At 42.5% G+C, this 21,982-nt stretch overlaps 1 protein-coding gene across 2 annotated transcripts in view; it reads left to right on the top strand.

Annotated features, from left to right (window-relative positions):
- The window catches only part of COG7 (component of oligomeric golgi complex 7), a 78,480-nt gene that overhangs the window by 10,176 nt on the left and 46,322 nt on the right, over positions 1-21,982 (top strand). The window contains exons 5-6 of one of the 2 annotated variants that reach the window (XM_028090439.2): positions 13,222-13,304; positions 14,054-14,176. The exons of the other annotated variant lie outside the window; for it this stretch is intronic. Coding sequence (XP_027946240.1) covers positions 13,222-13,304; positions 14,054-14,176 — 206 coding nt within the window. The remainder of the gene's footprint in view (positions 1-13,221; positions 13,305-14,053; positions 14,177-21,982) is intronic. 2 annotated transcript variants of the gene reach the window in all.

Here is a 21,982-nt window from a genome sequence, read left to right as displayed (position 1 = left end):
TGTATTTCACTATGAACATGAGACTGGCCTGATTCTTTTTTTTTTTTTGGTAGTTAGTTTCTTTTCCTTGTACTAGTTAAAGCAGGGGTTAGCAAGCATTTTCTGTAAAGGACCGGGTAGTAAATATTTTGGGCTCTCTGGGCCGTGTGCTGTCTATCACCAATACTTAACTGCAGTTGTGGTGTGAAAGCCTGTGTGTAAATGAATAGGCTTCTCTGTGTTCCAGTAAAACTTTATGACAAAACCAGGTGGTGCTGTCGCCTGCTGGCTCATAGTTTGCTGACTTCAGGCTTATACAATTCTTTCTTTTGCCTTATACTTTAGTTACTTCACTAGATTATTTTTCAGTTTGGGAAAAATATTTTTCTAGAACATAGTGTGAGCTCTTTTTATTTGCTGATTCATGTCTTTCTCTGTTTCTAGAAAATTTCTTTCTTTTTTTTTTAAGATTTTATTTATTTATTTGAGAGAGAGAGAATGAGAGAGAGCACGAGAGAGAAGAGGGTCAGAGGGAGAAGCAGACCCCCCGCTGAGCAGGGAGCCCGATGTGGGACTCAATCCCTGGACTCCAGGATCATGACCTGAGCCGAATTAACCCACTGAACCACCCAGGCGCCCTAGAAAATTTCTTTCTTAAAAAATATTTTTTCTGTTCCATTTGTTTTCCATTTTTGAGAACATCAGCTGTCTGTCCATCAGCTCTCTGTTTTCCCCTCCTTTATGTCATGTTCCCTCTGGTCTATTTTAGCTCTTTATCAACTCTCCCCATAGTCTTTTTTATTTTTCAAAAGATTGTTTTTCATTTCACTAATAGCATTCTCTTTCTTTCTTTCTTTCTTTCTTTCTTAAGATTTTATTTATTTATTTGAGAGAGAGATAGCAAGAGAGAGCACGGGTAGGGTGGAGGGGCACAGGGAGAGGGAGAAGCAGGCTCCCCACTGAGCAGGGAGCCCAATGCAGGACTCGATCCCATTTGACCCGAGCCGAAGGCAGACGCTTAACCGACTGAGCCACCCAGGTGTCCCAAGTCCTTTGACCATTTTAAAATCGGGTAATTTATTTTTTATTGTTGCGTTGTAGGAGTTTGTTATATATTCCGGATATTAATCCCTGATCAGATATATGATTTGTATACTCTGATTCTGTGGGTTGGCTTTTCATTCTATTTATAGTGTCCTTTGATGCACAGATCTTAAATTTTGTTGTAGTCCAGTATATCTGTTTTTAATTTTGTTGCCTGTGTTTTTGGTGTCATAAGTAAGAAACTATTGCCAAATCCAGTGTCATGAAATTTTTCCCATTTTCTTCTAAGAGTTGATAGTTTTAGCTCTTACATGTTGCTCTTTGATCCATTTAAAGTTCATTTTTGTATATGGTGTAAGGTAAGGGTCCAGTTTCTTTCTTTTGCATGTGGATATCCAGTTTTCTGAACATCACTTGTTGTCCTTTCCCCATTGAATGGCCTTGACACCCTTGTTGAAAGTCACTTGACTGTACCCGTGAAGGCTCATTTCTGGGCTCTCTGCTCTCCTCCGTTGGTCATATGCCTGTCCTTATGCCAGTACCACGCTGTCACCCCCACCTGCCCCACACGCATTGTTTTGATTATTGTAGCTTTGTAGTAAGTTCTGAAGTCACGAAGTGTGAGAGCACCAACGTCACTCTTCTTTTTCAAGATTGTTTTGTCTATTTGGGGTCCCTTGAAATTCCATACGAATTCTAGGATGGGTTTTTCTGTTTCTCCAGAAGACACCATTGGGATTTCGATAGGGATCGCATTGAATCTGTAGATGGCTTTGGGTAGTATTACCGTCTTAACAGTATTAAGTCTTTCAGTCCATCAACACGGGATGTTTTTTCATTTATTTGTGTCTTCTTTAATTTCTTTCAGCAGTGTTTTGTCATTTTCAGAGTACAAGTCTTTCAGCTCCTTGTTACATTTTTTCCTAAGTATTTTCTTTATTTTGATGTTACTGTAAATGAATTTTATTTCCTCTTCAGATTGTTCATTGTCAATATAGAAAAACAACTGATTTTTTTTTTAAAGATTTTATTTATTCATTTGAGAGAGAGAGAAAGACAGAGAAAGCACAAGCAGGGGGAGAGGCAGAGGGAGAGGGAGAAGCAGTCTCCCCACTGAGCAGGGAGCCTGACGTGGGGCTCGATCTCAGGACCCAGAGATCATGACCTGAGCCGAAGGCAGACGCCCAGCCATCTGAACCACCCCAGGTGTCCCAACACAACTGATTTTTGTGTGTTGATTTTGTATCCTGCAACTTTGCCAAATTCACTTATTAGTTCTAACAGGTTTTTTTGTGGAATCTTTAGGGTTTTCTGGTTATAAGATCATATCATCTGCAAACAAAGATAATTTTACTTCTTCCTGTTCTCTTTGAATGCTTTTAATTTCTCTTTCTTGCCTCATTGCTCTGGCTAAGACTTCCAGCACTAAGGTGAATAGAGGTGGCAAAAGCAGGCATTCTTGTCTTGTTCCTGATCTCAGAGGAAAAGTTTGAAATAGTCTTTCACCACTGAGTATTATGTTAACTGGGGGCTTTTCATATATGAAACTTTATTTATTATGCTGACATAGTTTGCTTCTATTCCTAGTTTGTTGAGTTATGTCATGAAAAGTGTTGAATTGCATCAAATTCTTTTCTTCACCATTTGAGATGATCGTGTGGATTTTTTCCATCATTCTGTCAATATGGTATATTACATTGATTGATTTTCATACATTGAACCATCCTTGCATCTCAGGAATAAAGTCCACTTGGCTGTAGAGTATTATCCTTTAATGTGCTGCTGATTTTGGTTTGCTCGTATTTCATCAAGGATTTTTGCATCACTGTTCATCAAGGATGTGGCACCTGGGTGGCTCAGTTGGTTAAGTGTCTGACTCTTGATTTCTGCTCAGGTCCTGATCTCAGGGTCATGAGATCGAGCCCTGTGTTGGGTTCTGCGTTGGGTGTGGCATCTGCTTGAGCATTCCACCTCCGCTTGAGTGCACGTGTGCTCTCTCTCTCTCAAAAAAAAAAAAATCATCAGGGATATTGGTCTGTAGGTTTCTTTTCTTGTATTGTCTTTGTCTGGCTTTGGATCGGCATAATGCTGACCTCGTAGAATAAGTTAGAAAGTGTTTCCTCCTCTTCAGTTTTCTGGAAGAGTTTGAGAAGTATTGGTATTAATTTTTCTTGAAATGTCTAGTATATTCACCAGTGAAGCTGTTTGGTGTGCTTTTCTTTGTTGAAGGGTTTTTGATTACTGATTCAATCTCCTTATTAGTTTTAGATCCATTTAGAATTCTTACTTCTTCATGATTCAGTCTTGGTATTGTGTGTGTCTAAGAATTTGTTCGTTTCATCTAGATTATCCAATTTTTTGGTGTATAATTGTTCCTAGGACTTTTTATTTATTTTATTATTTATTTATTTACTTAAGAAAAATATTTTATTTATTTATTTGAGAGAGAGAGCACGAGTACAAGCTCTGGGAGGAGCAGAGGGAGAGGGAGAAGCAGACGCACTGCTTCTGCTTGTGATCAACATGGGGCTCGCTCCCAGGACCTGGAGATCATAACCTGAGCCGAAGTCAGATGCTTAACTGACTGAGCCACCCAGGTGCCCCTATTTTTTTTAAAGTAAGCTCCATGCCCAACACAGGACTCGAACTCACAACCCTGAGATCAAGACCTGAGATCAGGAGTTGGACACTCCACCGACTGAGCCATCCAGGCGCCCCCATAGTGCTTTCTTATAATCCTTTTTATTTGTGTAAGATCAGTAGTAGTGTCCTTTCTTTCATTTCTGACTTTATTTATTTGAAATGTCTTCTCTCTTTTTCATAGTGAATCTAATTAAAAGTTTGTCAGTTTTGTTCATCTTTTCAAAGAACCACCTCTTGGTTTTGTTGACTTCTTTTTTGTTTTGCTCTATTATATATCGATCTCTGCTCTGATTTTTATTATTTCTTCCCTTCTTGCTACCTTTAGGTTTAGTTTATTCTTTTTTTTTTTTTCCTAGTTCTTTAGGATGTAGAGTTTAGGTTGTTGACTTGAGATCTTTCTTCTGTTTTAACATAAATATTTACAGCTATAAATTAGCTTTTAGTGCTGCTTTTGTGGCATCCCATACGTTTTGGTATGTTGTGTTTTTATTTTCATTTGTCTCAAGATAATTCCTAATTTTCCTTATGATATCTTCTGTGACCCATTGGTTGTTTAAGGCTGTTGTTTAATTTCCACATATTTGTGAATTTTCCCATTGTTTTTTCTTTTGATTTCTAGTTTCATTTCATTATGATTAGAAAGGATATAAGATTTCCTCCATCTTAGTTACACTTGTTTTCTGGCCTCAGATATGATCTATCCTGGAGAATGTTTCACGGGCACTGGAGAAAAATATGTATTCTGCTGTTGTTGGGTGGAGAGGTGTGTGTGTGTGTGTTTGGTCTAGTTGGTTTATGGTGGTAAAGTCCTCGACTTCCTTACTGTCCTCTCTCTGCTTCTTCTTGAAGTGCTCTTATGATGTACCTTCTGCACGTTCTGTTCCTTTACTTTTGCATAGGTCCTATTGTGGGGTTTTTTTGGTTTGTTTTTGTTTCTGCTTAGTCATATTTATATGTGGCTGCTTTTTTCTGGGCTTGCTGTTTGCTGGAAAATAACAATGCGATCTCTTTGGAAGCCCCTCCCTATTTACCTGGGCTTTGTTGAGAGCTTTCCTCTTCCCTTGAATTAAAGGCTGCATTCTGTGTTGTGCTCTCCAGTTGCCTAAAGAGAATGGATTCAGTACTCATCTCCGGCCTTTTCATTCCATAACTTATCCATTTGTCAGTCATCTGTTTGGAGTGTTCTCGTCATCAACAGGATCCTAGGACTGGAGTTGGGTTCTGGAAAGTCACCATCTGGCAGCCTTCTCCCATTTGCTCATGAATTTGTTGCAGCTAAAGACCCACAGAGCTCCACGGATGTGGTTGGGGTGCACCTATGGTTAGGTGGGGTTGGAGAAGAAGTAGGAATGGAGGTGGGGAGGTGGTGGCTCCATGAATTTGAATGCTTTTCCTTTCATTCTGAAGGGGTTTGCTACTGGAATCAGGTTTGAATGATGCCCTCTGGGTCAGGATTATGGGCCTTGGTAGTGAGGGCAAGCTATATTTGACTACCTTTGTTCACAGATTTAAATCAGGCTTGATTCCAGACCCACTCTTTGTAGGCAGGATGGATTCGGAAGGGGGAAATGGCTCTTTTTAGCCGCTACTGGGCTGAAGCAGAAATAAGCCCTTCTCCCCTTGCCTAGACTAGACCCCCGCTTTGCTCCCTGTCTCCACCTTGTCCTGCCATGATCAGCCGCTCCCTGCTGGCATTCCGAGTGCTCCTGGCATCCCCGCTCACCTTGGGCCAAAGTGACTGATTATCTGATTACTTTCTTGGAAGTTCCGTAGTTATAGATATTTCCCTGGCTTCAGCACAGACGAAATGGTGTTGTGTTTTTCTCCTGGTGGTGAATTTTGGTGAGCATCAGGAAGGTTCCCCACCCACCCGAAAGTCATGTGCTCTTTCATCAGACATCTTCCCTGGAAGGCCAAGGTGCTTTTTTATCTAACAGTTTTTATTTTTATTTATTTTTTATTTTTTTATAATTTTTATTGTTATGTTAATCACGATACATTACATCATTAGTTTTTGATGTAGTGTTCCATGATTCATTGTTTGTGCATAACACCCAGTGTTCCACGCAGAATGTGCCCTCTTTAATACCCATCACGAGGCTAACCCATCCCCCCACCCCCCTCCCCTCTAGAACCCTCAGTTTGTTTTTCAGAGTCCATTGTCTCTAATGGTTCGTCTCCCCCAGTTTTTATTTTTTTAAAGATTATTTATTTATTTATTTGACAGAGAGAGAGAGAGAGAGAGAGAGCGAGCGCGTGAGCACAAACAGGGGGAGTGGCAGAGGGAGAGGGAGAAGCAAGCTCGCCACTGAGCGGAGAGCCCAACACGAGGCTTGACCCAGGACCCTGGGATCATGACCTGAGCCGAAGGCAGCTGCTTAACCAACTGAGCCACCAAGGCGTCCCTGAAGCAACTTTCTGTAGCACAGTTTTACATGTAGCAGGAAGCTTCAATGATCTAAGGGATCATGGGGAAATAATAAGCATTTTAGGGGCAAATAGCCATCTTCCAACTCATGGATTCCTGTCCATCAAAGTGAGATCTGCCAGCAGATTTCCAAAGCCTAGCTGGGTTATCATCACAATAGTGGCTCTCACAGATTTTCCTTCTCAGCAAGTATAAAAGGTTGGGTACCTGTTTGTGCAGTTTAAAATTTTTTTTTCTTCTTTTTTAATTTCTTTCTGAGACGGGGGCATCTGAGTTTTGGCCAGAAGGGGGCAGACGAGTGCCAGAGTGGCGCAGCTGAAGACCTGTCCCAAGGCTGCCACCCTGGCTTCTCAGCTTTGAGCCTGGAAGCAAGGGCTCCCATTCAGTCCTTTCCTCTGCCCTTAGGAAAATATGTAAGAAACTACTTGATATTAATACCAGAATTTGGCTCTTAGAGTCCACTGCTATGTGTGGAATGCTGATGTTTACCAAATTATTTACTTATTCCTCAAGCCACCAAATATGTGAACATTTAAGGGGTTGACTTTGTTTGCTTTTGTACAATTCCTATCTGGTGTAATTCAAAGTAGGCATTTCAAAAGGATAACTTCCTTTTATTTTTTTTAATTTTATTTTTTCAATTTATTTATTTGACAGAGACAGTGAGAGAGGGAACACAAGCAGGGGGAGTGGGAGAGAGAGAAGCAGGCTTCCTGCGCAGCAGGGAGCCTGATAGGATAACTCCCTTTTAAATACTATTTTAAAATACTGATTATGGGAGGAACAGCAGGGAATTAAAAGATGACTAAGATAAGGTTGCTGTCCTTCAGGGACCTTACAGCTTGGTTGAGGGTGAGGCTGGGAGAGAACAAGTACACAAATAACTTTATTACAAGATGGAATGTGAAAGTTGTCTTAACCATCCCCGGAATGAAGGGAAAAGATGACAGAAAATCGAGGAAGTTTTTCTGAAAGAGCTAATATATGTGCAGAACTTTGAAAGAGGGATGTAATTTTTTTTAAAAAAATTTTATTTATTTATTTGACAGAGAGAGACACAGCGAGAGAGGGAACACAAGCAGGGGGAGTGGGAGAGGGAGAAGCAGGCTTCCCGAGGAGCAGGGAGCCCGATGCGGGGCTCGATCCCAGGACCTTGGGATCGTGATCTGAGCCAAAGGCAGACGCTTAACAACTGAGCCACTCAGGTGCCCCGAGGGATGTAATTTTTAAAAATTTTTAATTGTTTCTTTTTAGATTTTATTTATTTATTTGAGAGAGAGAGCTCAAGCAGGGGGAGCGGCAGAGGGAGAGGGAGAAGCAGGCTCCCAGTCGAGTGGGGAGCCCAGTGCAGGGCTCGATCCCAGGACTCTGGGACCATGATTTGAGCCAAAGGCAGACGCTTAATGACTGAGCCACCCAGGTGCCCCTAATTATTTCTGATTATAAAAGTAATACAGGTTATTGAGAATTGGAAAGATATACACAAATATAAAAAAGAAGATGATTTACCAGTGAACTCAGCACCGAGAGATGACTGTTAGTATTTTCCTCTAGTTTTTTTCCTGTGAGTGTGTACCTATATCTTTTAAGGCAGAACTGTCCATTGAATATATACAATTTTGTACCTTGTTTTTCCTCCTGTGAGCACCATGGCATGAGCATTTTCCCATGGGTGTAGGATTTTGATAGGTGGGAAGGAATGTTTCCAGCAGAAGGAACAACATAGGAGTAGTATAGAAATGGGAAAACTCGGGCAGTTGTGGGAATAACAGTTAAGCCCATTTCAATGGAGTGAACGTTGGGAAACGGTCAAGAAATGAGGTTGGACAGGAGGGCTGGGGACAGAGCGTAGTTTGCGTTGAACAGACTGAGGAGTTTCCATCCGGGGAAGAATTTCATGGCTATTAGCAGTTTATTAGTAAGTCTGCTGAGGTCTGTTGGCCAAGTGGAAGGAGTGTGGACTTGGGAGATGGACAGGCCAGTTTTGAAATCTTTGGGCTGCTGCCTCTTAGCAGTGAGACCTCAATTTCCTTCTTAGTAAAGGGAGTATGGAACACGCACCCTACGATTTCTATACTCCTGCTTCTGGGGGAGGCATTCCCCCAGAATAACGGAACGTTATTCCTTTCTCTTGGACCTCCCTTCAAGATTTCATGGCTCTCACAGAAACCCAAAGGGAATAAGTCCTAAGAGACCAGTCAGGAACTCGTGAAGGTTCTATTTGAATTGCAGGAGCAGCCGTGTTTCTAAGAAGCCCGCTAGCTCAGCAGTTGGAGCTACACTACAAATTGGAAGTCCAGACCTACAAATGACTTCATTGGTTTCATTTTTCTGTTTCTTGAATTCAGTTAAGATTTGTTCCCCTCACCAACAGTGTTGAAAAAGTTGAACAGTACTGGAGGTCTTACTGGGGAAGAGAACATTTTTTTCCTCTACCACTTCATTCCCCAGTCCCGATCCCAGGAGAGCACTTTTAATTCTCAGAGCTCTTTTCTCTGGCATTTCATTTTATATTTCTGCATAATACATTTATTTACTTATTTTTATTTTTTTTAAGATTTTTTTTTTAATTTAACAGAGATAGCATAAGTAGACAGAGCGGCAGACAGAGGGAGAGGGAGAAGCAGGCTCTCTGCCGAGCAGGGAGCCCGATGCGGGGCTCAATCCCAGGACCCTGGGATCATGACCTGAGCCGAAGGCAGCCGCTTAAACAACTGAGCCACCCAGGCGCCCCTATTTACTTATTTTTAAAGATTTATTTATTTCTGAGAGAGAAAACGCATGCACGCATGCATGGTTGGGGGGGGCGGAGATGGCAATGCAGAGGGAGAGGGGGAGAAAGAGTCTCAAGCAGACTCCCTGCTGAGCACAGAGCCCAAAACAGGGCTCGATCCCATGAACGCTGAGATCATGACCTGAGCTGGAATTAAGAGTCGGATGCTTAACCATCTGAGCCTCCCAGGTGCCCCTCTGCATAATACATTTATTATTTTATTTCTTTGTATATTAACTTTAGGCATTGTCTGTTGACTTCCTATTGTTATCACTAAAGATTTCGCTTTCATACCACTCTTCTCTCCCCTTCACATTCTCCTTGTATACCATTGCTTTTAACTGAATTAATAAATAGTGTTTCTGTTATCACAACTTTGTAAGCTCAGTTCATTTTTGTAGAGTCAGATCAGGCACTATGATTTTAATTCCTTTCCTCTTCAGCTTCACTTTATCCTTATATTTCTGGCTGCCTTTTTATTCCCTTTCATTCTTTTTTTTTTTTTAAAGATTTTATTTATTTATTTTGACAGAGAGAGAGACAGCCAGAGAGGGAACACAAGTGAGGGGGTGGGAGAGGGAGAAGCAAGCTTCCCGCGGAGCAGGGAGCCTGATGTGGGGCTCCATCCCAGGACCCTGGATCATGACCTGAGCCGAAGGCAGATGCTTAACGACTGAGCCACCCAGGCGCCCCTATTCCCTCTCATTTTTGCTACCATCCATAGGCCTTCATTTTTTTGCAAAATGGGAGTAAGATGTTCTAAGTGCCTTTCCCCTTTTCCCCAGAGACTTTCCTTCTGAAACTCTCTCCTCTTCTCTGAACGGGACCAGCATAGCTCCTGGAATTGTTTGCTGGATCTGAGATTTAAACTCTTGCATCTGTTAGTTGTCCTTTTAGACAAGTCACAGGAGTTAGATGATGCCTCAGGAACCCAGCTGAGAGGCGGTCTCGGCCCTTCTGGTTGTGTGATCTGGTCGGGCTTATTTATTCTGTTGCCAGTTTCCCATCTTCTGGCCTCCTAGGGTTGCACTGAGGTTGAAGTGAGGTTATATAAATGGAGAAGCTTTGGAAGAAGTGTGAATGTAAAAGGGTGACAGTAGCTTCTCCACAGTGTTTTTTTTTTTTTTTTTATGTTGTTAGCTACGTTGTATATCAAAGGCCTTTGATATTATCCTCACCTCTTTTTATATTTATTGATACGTTCAACCAGATATTCTCTTTCCCCAGAAAAAAATGAGTGACAGAGAGTGGGGGAAGGGGGAAGGGTAGCCCTCCAAGATGAAGTAGTAGAGACTGATGCAGTGGGGGAAATATTTTAGGATGAGATTTAAGAGCATTTCTTCCCATATATTTATTTCATTTCACTTCACAGGTAATTGTGACATATCTCCTCTGTGCAGGGCATTGTGTGAGAAGTGCTTCCTTATGTCTAAATAGAACGTGAGATCATGTGCAAAAGCAACATAAATGAAATTTCCCATCGATGCTGTTTGTTATGTTGTCTTATTTATAATCCAAAATCAGTTGTTTATTTGAAATAATAAGAATCCATTGGCCCTATATTACACTGTGGATGGATGGCATAGAGACTAGGGACCCCATCTTATTCACATGAGGCCTGTATCAGTTTGGGATTCTTTGCAAGTGACAGAAATCCAATTCAAACATGCCTAAATGAAAAAGAGAGACTGTGTTGTTTATGGAACTGAGAAGTTCAGGAGTAGGTCTTGCTGATCCAGGAGCACAGACTGTGTTATTTTCTTTTTCCTTTAAATTTTTATTGTTATGTTAATCACCATACATTACATCATTAGTTTTTGCAAACTGTGATATTATTAGGACCCAGTCCCTCTTGCCATTTCTTGGCTCTCTCTCTCTCTGTGTTAGTGTTAGTTACTTCCAGGTGCACTTTTCATGTGGTGGCCCTTGCACCTCACAGCTTAAGAAGAGATCCCAGGATTAATCTTGATTGCATTGATGGGCAGGCTTTTGCACCTCCGAACCAATTACTTTGATCAGGTGGATTTGAGGCTCTGGCTGGCCATACCCCAGATCTGGAGTAGAGTCAGCTTCACTAGAAACATTTAAATGGAAAATGGTCAAAAGGTACAAACTTCAGTTATAGTAGGTACCAGGGATATAGCATACAACACGATGATTGTAGTTAACATTTCTATAGGATTTCCCAAGGCAGTTGTCAAGAGAGTAAATCCTGAGAGTATTCATCACTAGAATAATTTTTCCCCCTTTATTCTTTTCTTCTTTCTTTTCTTTTTACTGTGTCTGTATGAGAAAATGGATGTTAGCTGAACCTGTTATTATTTCACAATATGTGTAGATCAAACCAGCATGATGTATGCCTTAAACTTATACAGTGATGTCTTGTCAGTAAAACTGGAAACAAAACCAAAGTAATAAATGATACTATTATTTGATAAAGACAATTGACATTCACTCTGTCTTAGGTATATGTAATCACTAGCAGCTGTAGGAAAATGCTAATGGTATTATTCTGTAATATAAACTAAGTTTTTTGCTTTGTAAAAAACAAAACAAAACAAAAAAAAATGAAAATGGGAGAATGGGAGGCAGGTCCACGGTCCCTCGGAGAACAACCAGACTTCTCTCAGAAGAAGGGCAGTGGGGTGTGGTTGCAAAACAACATGTCTACCACCAGACCCCACAGCACCCAGCAGGCGGCTCTTCACCAGGCAGGGGCTCAGCAGTGCCTTCTGCATTGAGTCAGTGGTGTTGGCAGGAGCCTAGAAGTCTTTATTATGGTTGCCAAAGTAGGTTTCCTGTTTCTTTCTCTCTCTCATCTGAATCGGGACCTCCCCCCAGTTTTACAAATTTGTGTTTAATTTAACGTACCAACCTTGAAAAACTGGAATTCCTCTGTAAGGGCTAAAGACTCACATGCCACCTTTAAGTTTTCCAACGCTTTTACTAACTGGGTTTGCTGTATCGCCAAATTCTGCTTTATTATTTGTTTCAGGAAATAAGTTCTATTCTGTGGGGTCGAAATTTTTTAAGTTGTGGTTATATTTTTAGATTAGTAAACATTATAGCAGTTTCTATCTAAAAGCAGTCTTTGAATATACACCAAAATGTTGACAGTGTTTAACAGAGTGTGATAGGCAGTTTTTTTCTTCTTACTTGTTTTCCACTTTTTCCACCACGAACATGCTATTTATATTGCTGAAAAACAATGCTATTTAAAGCAGTCATTAATTGGGGCACCTGGGTGGCTCAGTCGGTTAAGCGTCTGCCTTCAGCCCAGCTCATGATCTCAGGGTCCTGGGATCAAGCCCCACTTCGGGCTCCGTGCTCAGCAGGGTGCCTGCTTCTCCCTCTCCCTCTGCTTGCTGTTCCCCCTGCTTCTCTCTCTGTCAAATAAATAAATAAATAAAAACCTTGGAAAAAAAAGTCATTAATTTACTACATTTTTTGAGTGCCTACCATGTCCTGTACTAATTTCTAGAAACAGTGAGACAAGACAGGAAAGGTCACAGCCTCATAGAGCTTGTACATCCGAGGGTGAGAAAGATAAACTGTTTTACAAGTAACTAAATAGAATAATACAGATCTTAATTAGTTCTACAAAGGGAAAGGTGTGGTAGGGAATTAATAACAGGAGAAACCTAATTTAGGTTGGCTGATTGGGAAAGGCCCTTGTGATAAGGGGAGAACCACACAGCCAGAAAGATCATCCCAGACCCAGTAAGTGCAAAGGCCCTGGGGCAGTAAAGAGCATGATTTATTCTCAGCAGCTGGCAGAAGCTCTCTGGGCTGCCTTTTCCTCCCCTGTGAAATGAGTTCGATTGATGGTTTTTCAGATACCTTTCTGTCGCTGACATTTTATGATTCTAGTCTGGGCCAGGAGGAGGTGAGGCAGGTGATTGCCTAAAGCACAAAATCTAAGGAGGCTCTCACCGTGCTCTTGCACAACCCTGAGAGTGAGAGTCTCCCTCAGTTTTGCAGCTCAGGCTTAGCTCCTACCCCCTGACCCCCTCCCACCCCCAGCGCCGTCCCAGTCCTGATTCGAACTCATTTCACTGTTTCCGTGGAACAGTGACTTTGCTGATGTATAATCTGAGCTCTGTCGCTGATGCTTATTGATGCGTTATCTAAACAAGCCAGGGCTTACAGTGTCTTCTGAGTCACATATTCTGCCCTTATGCTTGACTTATTTTTCGTATCTATATTCTCCATGCATGAGTTAATTCATTGTGTAGGCAGGCAGTTCGGAAGGCGAGCTTACATATATCCCCATTGAGCCAGGTGAATTCTTTCTCTGGTCTGCAACAGGAAGCCTGCTACCCATGTGGACATCTTTGATGTTGTTCTCCTTTAGATCAGTCCAGAGTGTTTGTGAAGGTGTTTACTGAAATCGACCGGATGCCCCAGCTGCTCACCTACTACTACAAGTGCCACAAGGTGAGAAGCTGGGGGTGCTTAAGGGTTGTGGAATGCTCCCAGGCCGGCCTGCAGAGCTCCAATTGTGTGCTCCGAGGGGGAAACACCTGCCTCCTTGCCCTCTGGCCTTTTTCTTCTTATTCACCAGTAGGGGGCGTTCTTGGTCCAACCTGTGGATTCATTTGCTTGCCACTTGGAAAACACAAGCCCTTGTTTTCAGCCTCTTGTAGGTTGGTAGCTGGATTCCACTTACACACTGACCAGTTGTTTCAATTTCTCCCATTTTTGTCTTTCAAGGGAGAGTCATGTCTTAGGCCTTACTATGCCCTCAGCAAGCCTGAAGAATTTTTTGTTTTCTAGAGTTGTTGACATGAGGTGAAAACCTGACTGAATTCCTCCAGGCCCAGCACTTGTGTGCTTTAAGCAGCGGCATTGGGCCATGGAGCTCAAGTGCACATGCACTCACATCTTAAGGTCTTTTCCGAAGACTGTAGCATGCTAGGTGGAAGGACCTTGGCAGGCTTTGGGGCGAGGTGAAAGGAGAAGGGAGCACCTGGAGGGCAAGGGATTCACATTCTAATTGATCAGAGCAGGCAAAGGCGAAGTCTTGTTTCCCCGCCTTTGTTTGAATCAAATGGTCATCGGGGGCACCTTATCGCCCCGGGGAGCAGGCAGCGGGACATGGCTTGCCTTGCTGGGGTGGCAGGGCAGCTTTAACGGGCAGCATGTCGTGTTTCCTCAGCAAGGTCCCCTCTGTTCTGTCTCTGCAGGCACAGCTCTTAGCAGCCTGGCAAGAACTGTGCCAGAGTGACCTCCCCCTGGACCGGCAGCTCACTGGGTTCTATGACGCCTTGCTCGGGGCTTGGCACACGCAAATCCAGTGGGCGACGCAGGTAACAGCTTGCTTGGGTCCTGGGGAATGGGCGACTGCCCTGGGAGTGGTGTCTCCCCTGCTTCAGGCACTGCTTGAAACATCTCCCTATTTGCTGCCCTCACCAAAGGAGTTAAAGATAAGCCTCGAAACCCAAGGCAGTAAAATCTTTAGGTCTCCTTAAAACGTTTCTTATCGTGCTTCTCTGTATCTTAAATAGAATCTAATGTGGCAGTGTTGCATGTTTTTCAGCCAGGGAGCCTGTGGAATTCCTGAAGGCCATTATCTCCTCTCCTGATCTAGAAGCAAGAGGCCCTTGGTCAGGTGGTGTTTGACCAAACAGGATTGTTTTTATCTTAACTTCAGATGAAATGTACCTGGCCTAGAGTTAGTTTCCCTTGTTCACACAGTACACCCAATGTTCGAGGAAGAGTGCAGTTTGAAAGGTGCCCTCTGACTTAGGGGACGATGAGACAGAGGAACTTCATTTCCAGTGGACACTTGCCATCACTTATTTTCCCAAAGCCTCTCGGCATGGCATTTTCCACCATCTGGGGTATGAACCGCTGTTCCCATGTCTTGATGCCAGGAGGTGTCCCAGATCCTCTCTCCTTCTTTGAGGACAGAAGAGGCTGTGACTTACTGGGCTGTTGATGGTGTGGCTTGGTTTTTTGTCTGTTTGCTTTCAGAATGAGTTGCGAGTTCCTCTTGCAGTGTGCATCTGTCCCCCGTTGGAATGAGCTCGACTGTAGCTGGGGAGAATGCACGGTACAGGGTCGCGTCCCTCCCGGTGGTTAAAGCGCTCTGCTCCATCCTCATTGCCTTCTCCCCGGAGCCAGACGAACTCAGAGTTATATCACAACAACACAAAACCCAACCTCCTGTAGATGTTCCACGGCGTTTATGTATTCGTTGCTTCTCAGTGACTCTGTCGATGCCCATTCGTTTCTGTGTCCTTGCCTTTTCTGCTGTCTCGTGTTGTGAGGATAAAACCAGTTCATGTCCACGTGTGCAAATGCCCTTCTTCATCTCAGAAAAAGGATTTAGACTTCTCAGACTTCTGTTGGGGGCCTCATTCTAAATTTTGTAAGGTGTGAATTTGTGCTGATGTATACTTCTGGTCCACGGCCCATTTTCTTTTCAGGCGGTAAGCATGACAGGAGGCCATCATCTCCTGAAGCTCCATATAGTGCGAAAGAAAACCAGAGACACCATAGTAAATGTGTCCCCTTCTGATTTACCCCCCAGTATTTTAATATGAAAAATTTCCAACATATAAAAGAGTTGAAAGAGGGCACCTGGGTGGCTCAGTCGTTAAGCGTCTGCCTTCGGCTCAGGTCATGATCCCAGGGTCCTGGGATCGAGTCCCGCATCGGGCTCCCTGCTCCGCGGGGAGTCTGCTTCTCCCTCTCCCACTCCCCCTGCTTGTATTCCTGCTCTCGCTATCTCTCTCTCTGTCAAATAAATAAAAAAATCTTTAAAAAAAAAAAGAGTTGAAAGAATTGTATGGTGAATGCCCATGTACCCACTTCGTGCACTCTGCAATGAATATTTTGCTATGTTTCCTTTATCATAAATCTGTCCGTCTTCCCATGTATCTGTCCATTCCTTGGTCTTATTTTTTGATTCATTTCAAAAGAAGTTGCAAACATCATTTGCTTCTAAACATGCATATTAGTAACTAGAGTTCAATATTTATTTCCCTTATTTTTTTGAGGTAAAATTGTGAAATGCAATGATCTTAAGTATGCCAGTTGATTAATTTGGACAAATTCTGTGTAGCCTAATTTCTGTTAAGATACAGAGAACATTACCATCACTCTAGAAAGTTCTCTCATGCTCCCTACTACCAACACCCCTGAAGGCAACCACTGTTCTGATTTTTTTCTCACCATAAATTAGTTTAGCCTGTTTTTGAATTTTCTATAGATGGAATTATATAGTGTGTGTTCTTTCTGTAAGGCTTCTTTGATTCAGCGTGTTTGTGAGATGTATTCATGTGTGAATCAGTACTTTGTTCCTTTTTATTGCTAAATACTGTTACATGGCACAAATAGACCACAGATTGTGTATTCATTCTTATATTGAGGGACACTTGGGGTATTTCCAGTTTGGGATTATTATGAATAAAGCTGCTAATGAACATTGTTCTCTAAGTCTTTTTGTGGACTCATGTGTTCATATCTCTTGGGTAAATACCTAGGAGTGGAATTGCTGGGTCATCGGGCAGGTGTATGTTTAGATTTATAAGAAACTGCCAGACATTTTTCCAAAGTGGTTGTACTTTTTAAACTCGCACAACGAGGGTGCAAGAGTCCTGATTGCCCCACATCTTTGCCAATGTTAGGTGAGGTCAGTCTTTCTTAAGTTAGCCATTCCGGTGGGTGTGTTGTACTATCTCATTGTGGTTTTATTTGTATTTTCCTGATGACTGAGGATGGTGAGCACCTTGTAGCTTCCTTTGTGAGGTGTCTGTTCAGATCTTCTGCCCATTACAGAAAATTGGTTTATTTGCCTTTTTATTATTGAGTTGTAGGAGTTCTTCATATAGTTCAGATAAAAGTCTTCTGCTAAATATATTTTGTAGATACTTGCTTCTGGTCTATGGCTTAAACAGGTATTGATTTTGATGAGGCCTAATTTATCCATTTTTTTCTTTCATGGTTATTGTTTTGTAAGTAACCACCACCAACTCCCAAATTGCAAAGATGGTCTTCTGTGTTTTCTTCTAGAAGCTTGTTTAGTTTTTACAGTAAGTTCTGTGGTCTGTCTCGAATTGGCCTTTGTGTATAGTGTAAGGTCAGGTCAGATTGTTTTCAGGTGGGCTCTTTGGGTTGATTCTGTAGCCCAGGTTGATAAGTTCGGTTTTACAGTCTGGGAACTTTGTGGTGGTTCTTTGGCCGGTGGCCAGAGAATCCTTTAACCAGATCACTTCAGAGGCCTGGGGGGGCACCTCTGAGCATAAGAGACCCAGTGTGTTTTTTTTAATAGAGATTTTATTTATTTATTTGAGAGAGAGAGAGAGAAAGCACATGAGATGGGGGGAGGGTCCGAGGGAGAGGCAGACTCCCTGCCGAGCAGGGAGCCCGATGCGGGACTTGATCCAGGGACTCCAGGATCATGACCTGAGCCGAAGGCAGTCGCTTAACCAACTGAGCCACCCAGGCGCCCAAGACCCAGTGTGTTTTAATTGAAATGTGTAAAAAGAATGCCACTGAAGGTCTAGGATCTGCCTTTATAGTTTCAGTGGACCAACCAGTTAGAGGTCCTTAGAACAGAGTTACTTAAATTCTTCCCCTGCCCCAGGTCATTGGAGTAGCAGATAAGAGTGAAAGGGGTCCTCACTGTGCAGTCCTTCCTCACAAGACATGGTGAGGAGTCAGGATTCCTTTTTCTAGACAAGGCCCATTTTCCCTTCCTCTTCAGGTCCCTTCCTTTCTTGCAGCAAAAGGTTTCTTCTGTCAGACGAGGACGTTGGGCTGAGTGGTATCTGAAGGTCTTGATGCTCTGTGACATTAGCACGTTCGGTGACGGTGAAGGGACTGCGGTGGCCGGAGACAGGAGGGTTTGTGTTGGTGCAGCTCTGTGTGAGCGGGTGGGACCACACATGGAGGAACCGTGAATTCAAGGCAGGAGCGTGGCTTTCTCAAGAAGAGAGTGAGAGTCTGGAGCCACAGAGTGAATGATGACATTGCTGTTTTAAGAATGATTTTGGTGTCAAAACATTACCTATGTAGTTTCCCTGCCCGGAAGGCTTAACCCTAATGCTATTATGAGGAAACATGCAGATGAATTCAAATGCAAGACCATTTTGTGAAACAGTTGTCCTGGATTCTTCAAAGTGTCCATTTTGTGAAAGGAAAAAAAGAGTTGATTTTAGATTAAAGGAGAAAAGAAAAGAATGACAACTAAATGTAACTGCATGATCCTTGATTGGATTCTACATGATGACAAAAAAGCCATTAAGGACATTATAGGGACAGTTGGGGAAATTTGAACTTGGACCGTAAAGGTTTTATTTCAATTTGATGAGTTGTAATGTTGTGATGTAAGAGGATGCCCCCGTTTTGTTGTTGTTGTTGTCGTTTTTATTTTTATTTTTTTTATTTTTTTTTTAAAGATTTTATTTATTTGACAGAGAGAGACACAGCGAGAGAGGGAACGCAAGCAGAGGGAGTGGGAGAGGGAGAAGCAGGCCTCCCGTTGAGCAGGGATCCCGATGCGGGGCTCGATCCCAGGACCCTGGGTTCGTGACCTGAGCCGAAGGCAGACGCTTAACGACTGAGCCACCCAGGCGCCCCATTGTTGTCGTTTTTAAAGAGTTTATTTTTAAGTAATCTCTACATCCAACCTGGGGCTCAAACCTACAACCCTGAGATCAAGAGTTGCATTCTCCACCGACTGAGCCAGCCAGGTGCCCCAGGATGGCCCCATTTTTAAGAGGTACATGCTGAGGTGGCATCATGAGACCTGTGTCAGAGAGAGAAATAAAGCAGATGTGGCAGGATGTTAATAATTGATGAATCTTGCAATATTTAAATATTTAAAATGTAAGTAAGTCTTAAAAATAACATTTAAAAAATAACGAATTTGGAGGTAGTGAAAGGGTGATCTGATGAGGAAAGGTTGGAGACGAGGCAGGAAGCTTTGTCTGGCCTCACACAATGAGTAAAAGGCATCCAGTTCAAGAGGAGTGGACAGTTGGGCGCCTGGGTGGCTCAGTTGGTTAAGCGACTGCCTTCGGCTCAGGTCATGATCCTGGAGTCCTGGGATCGAGTCCCACATCGGGCTCCCTGCTCAGCAGGGAGTCTGCTTCTCCCTCTGACCCTCTTCCCTCTCGTGCTCTCTATCTCTCATTCTCTCTCTTTCAAATAAATAAATAAAATCTTTAAAAAAAAAAGAAGAGTGGACAGTTATTAAGGCCTAGTAACTGATAACGGAAAAGTCAGAGGGGAGATTTTCATTGTGCTGGAAGGGAGATGCTACTGTCAGAAATATGAAAGTTGAGGGAAGCAGGTCTGGGAATGTCAGGGGGAGAGGATGAATTCCAGTTTGGGACACTTAAATGCCAAGTAAGAGTGGCCCACCTCAACTGTGGCATCCGGGAGACAGTTGGAAGACTGTTGCTCAAGGAATACAAATCGCGGAGGTTTCCATAGTTTGGTCCTTTAATTCTTCGTTGGCTTGTTTGGTTCTTTTCCTCTGTTCCTTTCTCTCAGATTCCAGCAGGGACGCTTATCAAACTAAACAGGTGTTCACCGAAGTTTTGTGAATTCTCATATAATTTTGGTAATCTTAAAAAAAAAAAAAAAACATAGTTTGGATTATGTACATGACCGCCGTAGGACCAATGGCTGTCATGTGATTGAGTAGGTTCTTTCGTGTTGATAACCATGTTGGTGTCCCTGTTCTGTTGGGGACAAACTCAGTACTTACATGATGTATGCAGTGGCACCAAGTGCATTCTGTTTAATGCCATAGCCAACTTGGTGTTTCCTTCGTAGTCAGTAGTTTGCCTAGAGATAGAAGCAGTGCGAGAGTCCTCATCACACACCGCAAAGCAGTAGAGGGATGCTGTGAGCTCAAAGGAATCTGTGCTCAGATTGAATTCAGGATGAAAAAGTTGAGTTGCAGGGTATCATCTTCATCTGTCCTATTCTTTTGAGTTTTGCTGGTTTTAAAGTTGAAGTGACTTTTTCTTTTATTGTGGTCAAATATACATAACATAAAATTTACCATTTTTAAGTGCTGTTAAGCAGCATTGAGTATATTCACAGTGTTGATTAACTATTACCACTCTCTGTTTCTAGAACTTTTTAATCATCCCAGACAGAAACTGTGTGACCGTTAAGCATTAACTCCCCAAGCCCTTCTCCCCCATGCCCTGGTATCCTCTGTTCCATTGTCTCTGTATTTTCCTGTTCTAGATCCCTCTTAGAAGCAGAATTGTATCGTATCTGTCCTTTGTGTCTGGCTTATTCCACTTAGCATAATGTTTTCAAGGATTATCTGTGTTGTGGCAGATACTGGAATTTTCCATTCCTTTTTTATGGCTGAATAATATTCCATTATGTGTATCTACCACATTCTATTTATCCATTCATGTGTTAATAAACACTTGGACCGCTCCCACCTTTTGGCTGTTGTGAATAATGCTGCCGTGAATATGGGTGTACATATACCTATTTGGGTATATCTATTTGGATCCCTGTTTTCAGTTCTTTGGAGTGTACACCTAGGAATGGAATTGCTGGATCATATCATCATGTTTAACCTTTTGAGGAACCGCCAGACTGTTTTCCACAGCAGCTGTACCATTTTACCCTCCCACCAGCAAATACATGAAGGTTCCAGTTTCTCCACATCTGCACTAACACTTGTTACTTTCTTTTCCTTTTGCTTGTTTGTTTATTTGTTAAAGATTTTATTTATTTAAGAGAGAGTACAAGAGTGTGGGGGGTCAGGGGGAGAGGGAGAAACAGACTCCCTGCTGAGCGGGGAGCCCAATGTAGGACTCAATCCCAGGACCCTGAGATCATGACCTGAGCTGAAGGCAGATGCTTAACCGACTGAGCCACCCAGGCGCCCCTCCTTTTTTTTTTAATGATAGCCATCCTAATGGATGTGAAGTGGTACCTCATTGTGGTTTCGATTTATGTTTTCCTAATGACTAATGATGTTGAGCATCATTTCATTTATCAGCCATTTGTATTATCTTCTTTGGAGAAAATTCTGTTAAAGTCCCTTGCCCAGTTTTGAGTTGAATCTGTATTTGGGATATTAATCCCTTATTGATATATGATCTGTAAGTATTTCTTCCCACCCCATGGGTTGTCTTTTCAGTCTGTTTGCAGTGTTCCTTGATGCACAGGTTTTTAATTGTGATGTAGCCCAGTTTATCTGTTTTTCTGTTGTTGCCTGTGCTTTTGGTGTTGCATTTAGAAACTATTGCCACATCCAAGGTCATGAAGATTTTCCCCAATGTTTTTTCTTTTTTCTTTTAAGATTTATTTATTTATTTTAGAGAGAGAAAGCAAGCAGGGGAGGGACAGAAGGAGAGGGAGAGAATCTCAAGCACACTCTCCGCTGAGTGCAGAGCCCAGTGCTGGGCTCAATCTCACAGCCCTGAAATAATGACCTGAGCCAAAACCAAGAGTAGATGCTTAACCGACTGAGCCACCCAGGCATCCAAACAAATGTCTTTTCTAAGATTTTTATACATTACTCTTAATGTTTGGATCTAATTAATTTTGAGTTAATTTTTTGTAATGGTGCAAAGTAAGGTTCCAGTGTTTTTCTTTTGCATGTGGTTATCCAGTTTTCAGAGCACCATTTGTTGCAAAGTCTGTCCTTTGCCCATTGAATGGTCTTGGCACTCTTATTGAAAATCATTCAACCATGTATGTGACGATTTATTTCTAGGCTTTCTATCCCACTGGACTATGTGTCTATCCTTATGCTTGTGCCACGCTGTTTTGATTAGTGTACCTTTGTGGGAAGTTTTGAAATCTGGAAGTGAGAGTTAGCCATTGTCATTCTTCTTTTTTTAAATATTTTATTTATTTACTTGAGAGAGACAGCACACAAGCAGGGAGAGTGGGAGAGGGAGAAGCAGGCTTCCCGCTGAGCAGTGAGCCTGTTGCAGGGCTCGATCCCAGGACCCTGGGATCATGACCTGAGCCGAAGGCAGATGCTTAACCAACTGAGCATCCAGGCGCTCCAACAGTATTAAGTCTTCCAATCCATGAACACAGGATGGTCTTGCCATTTATTTGTGTCTTTAATTTCTTGAGCAGTTTTTTATTGTTTTCAGCGTACAGGTCTTTTA

The sequence above is a fragment of the Eumetopias jubatus genome, unplaced genomic scaffold, assembly GCF_037043125.1.
Source record: "Eumetopias jubatus isolate StellerSeaLion01/CBP00866 unplaced genomic scaffold, mEumJub1_p1.0 scaffold_12, whole genome shotgun sequence".
In the NCBI taxonomy this organism is placed as follows: domain Eukaryota; kingdom Metazoa; phylum Chordata; class Mammalia; order Carnivora; family Otariidae; genus Eumetopias; species Eumetopias jubatus.
Note: the sequence above shows the minus strand (reverse complement) of the source record. Positions and strands in the feature narration are given on the sequence as shown.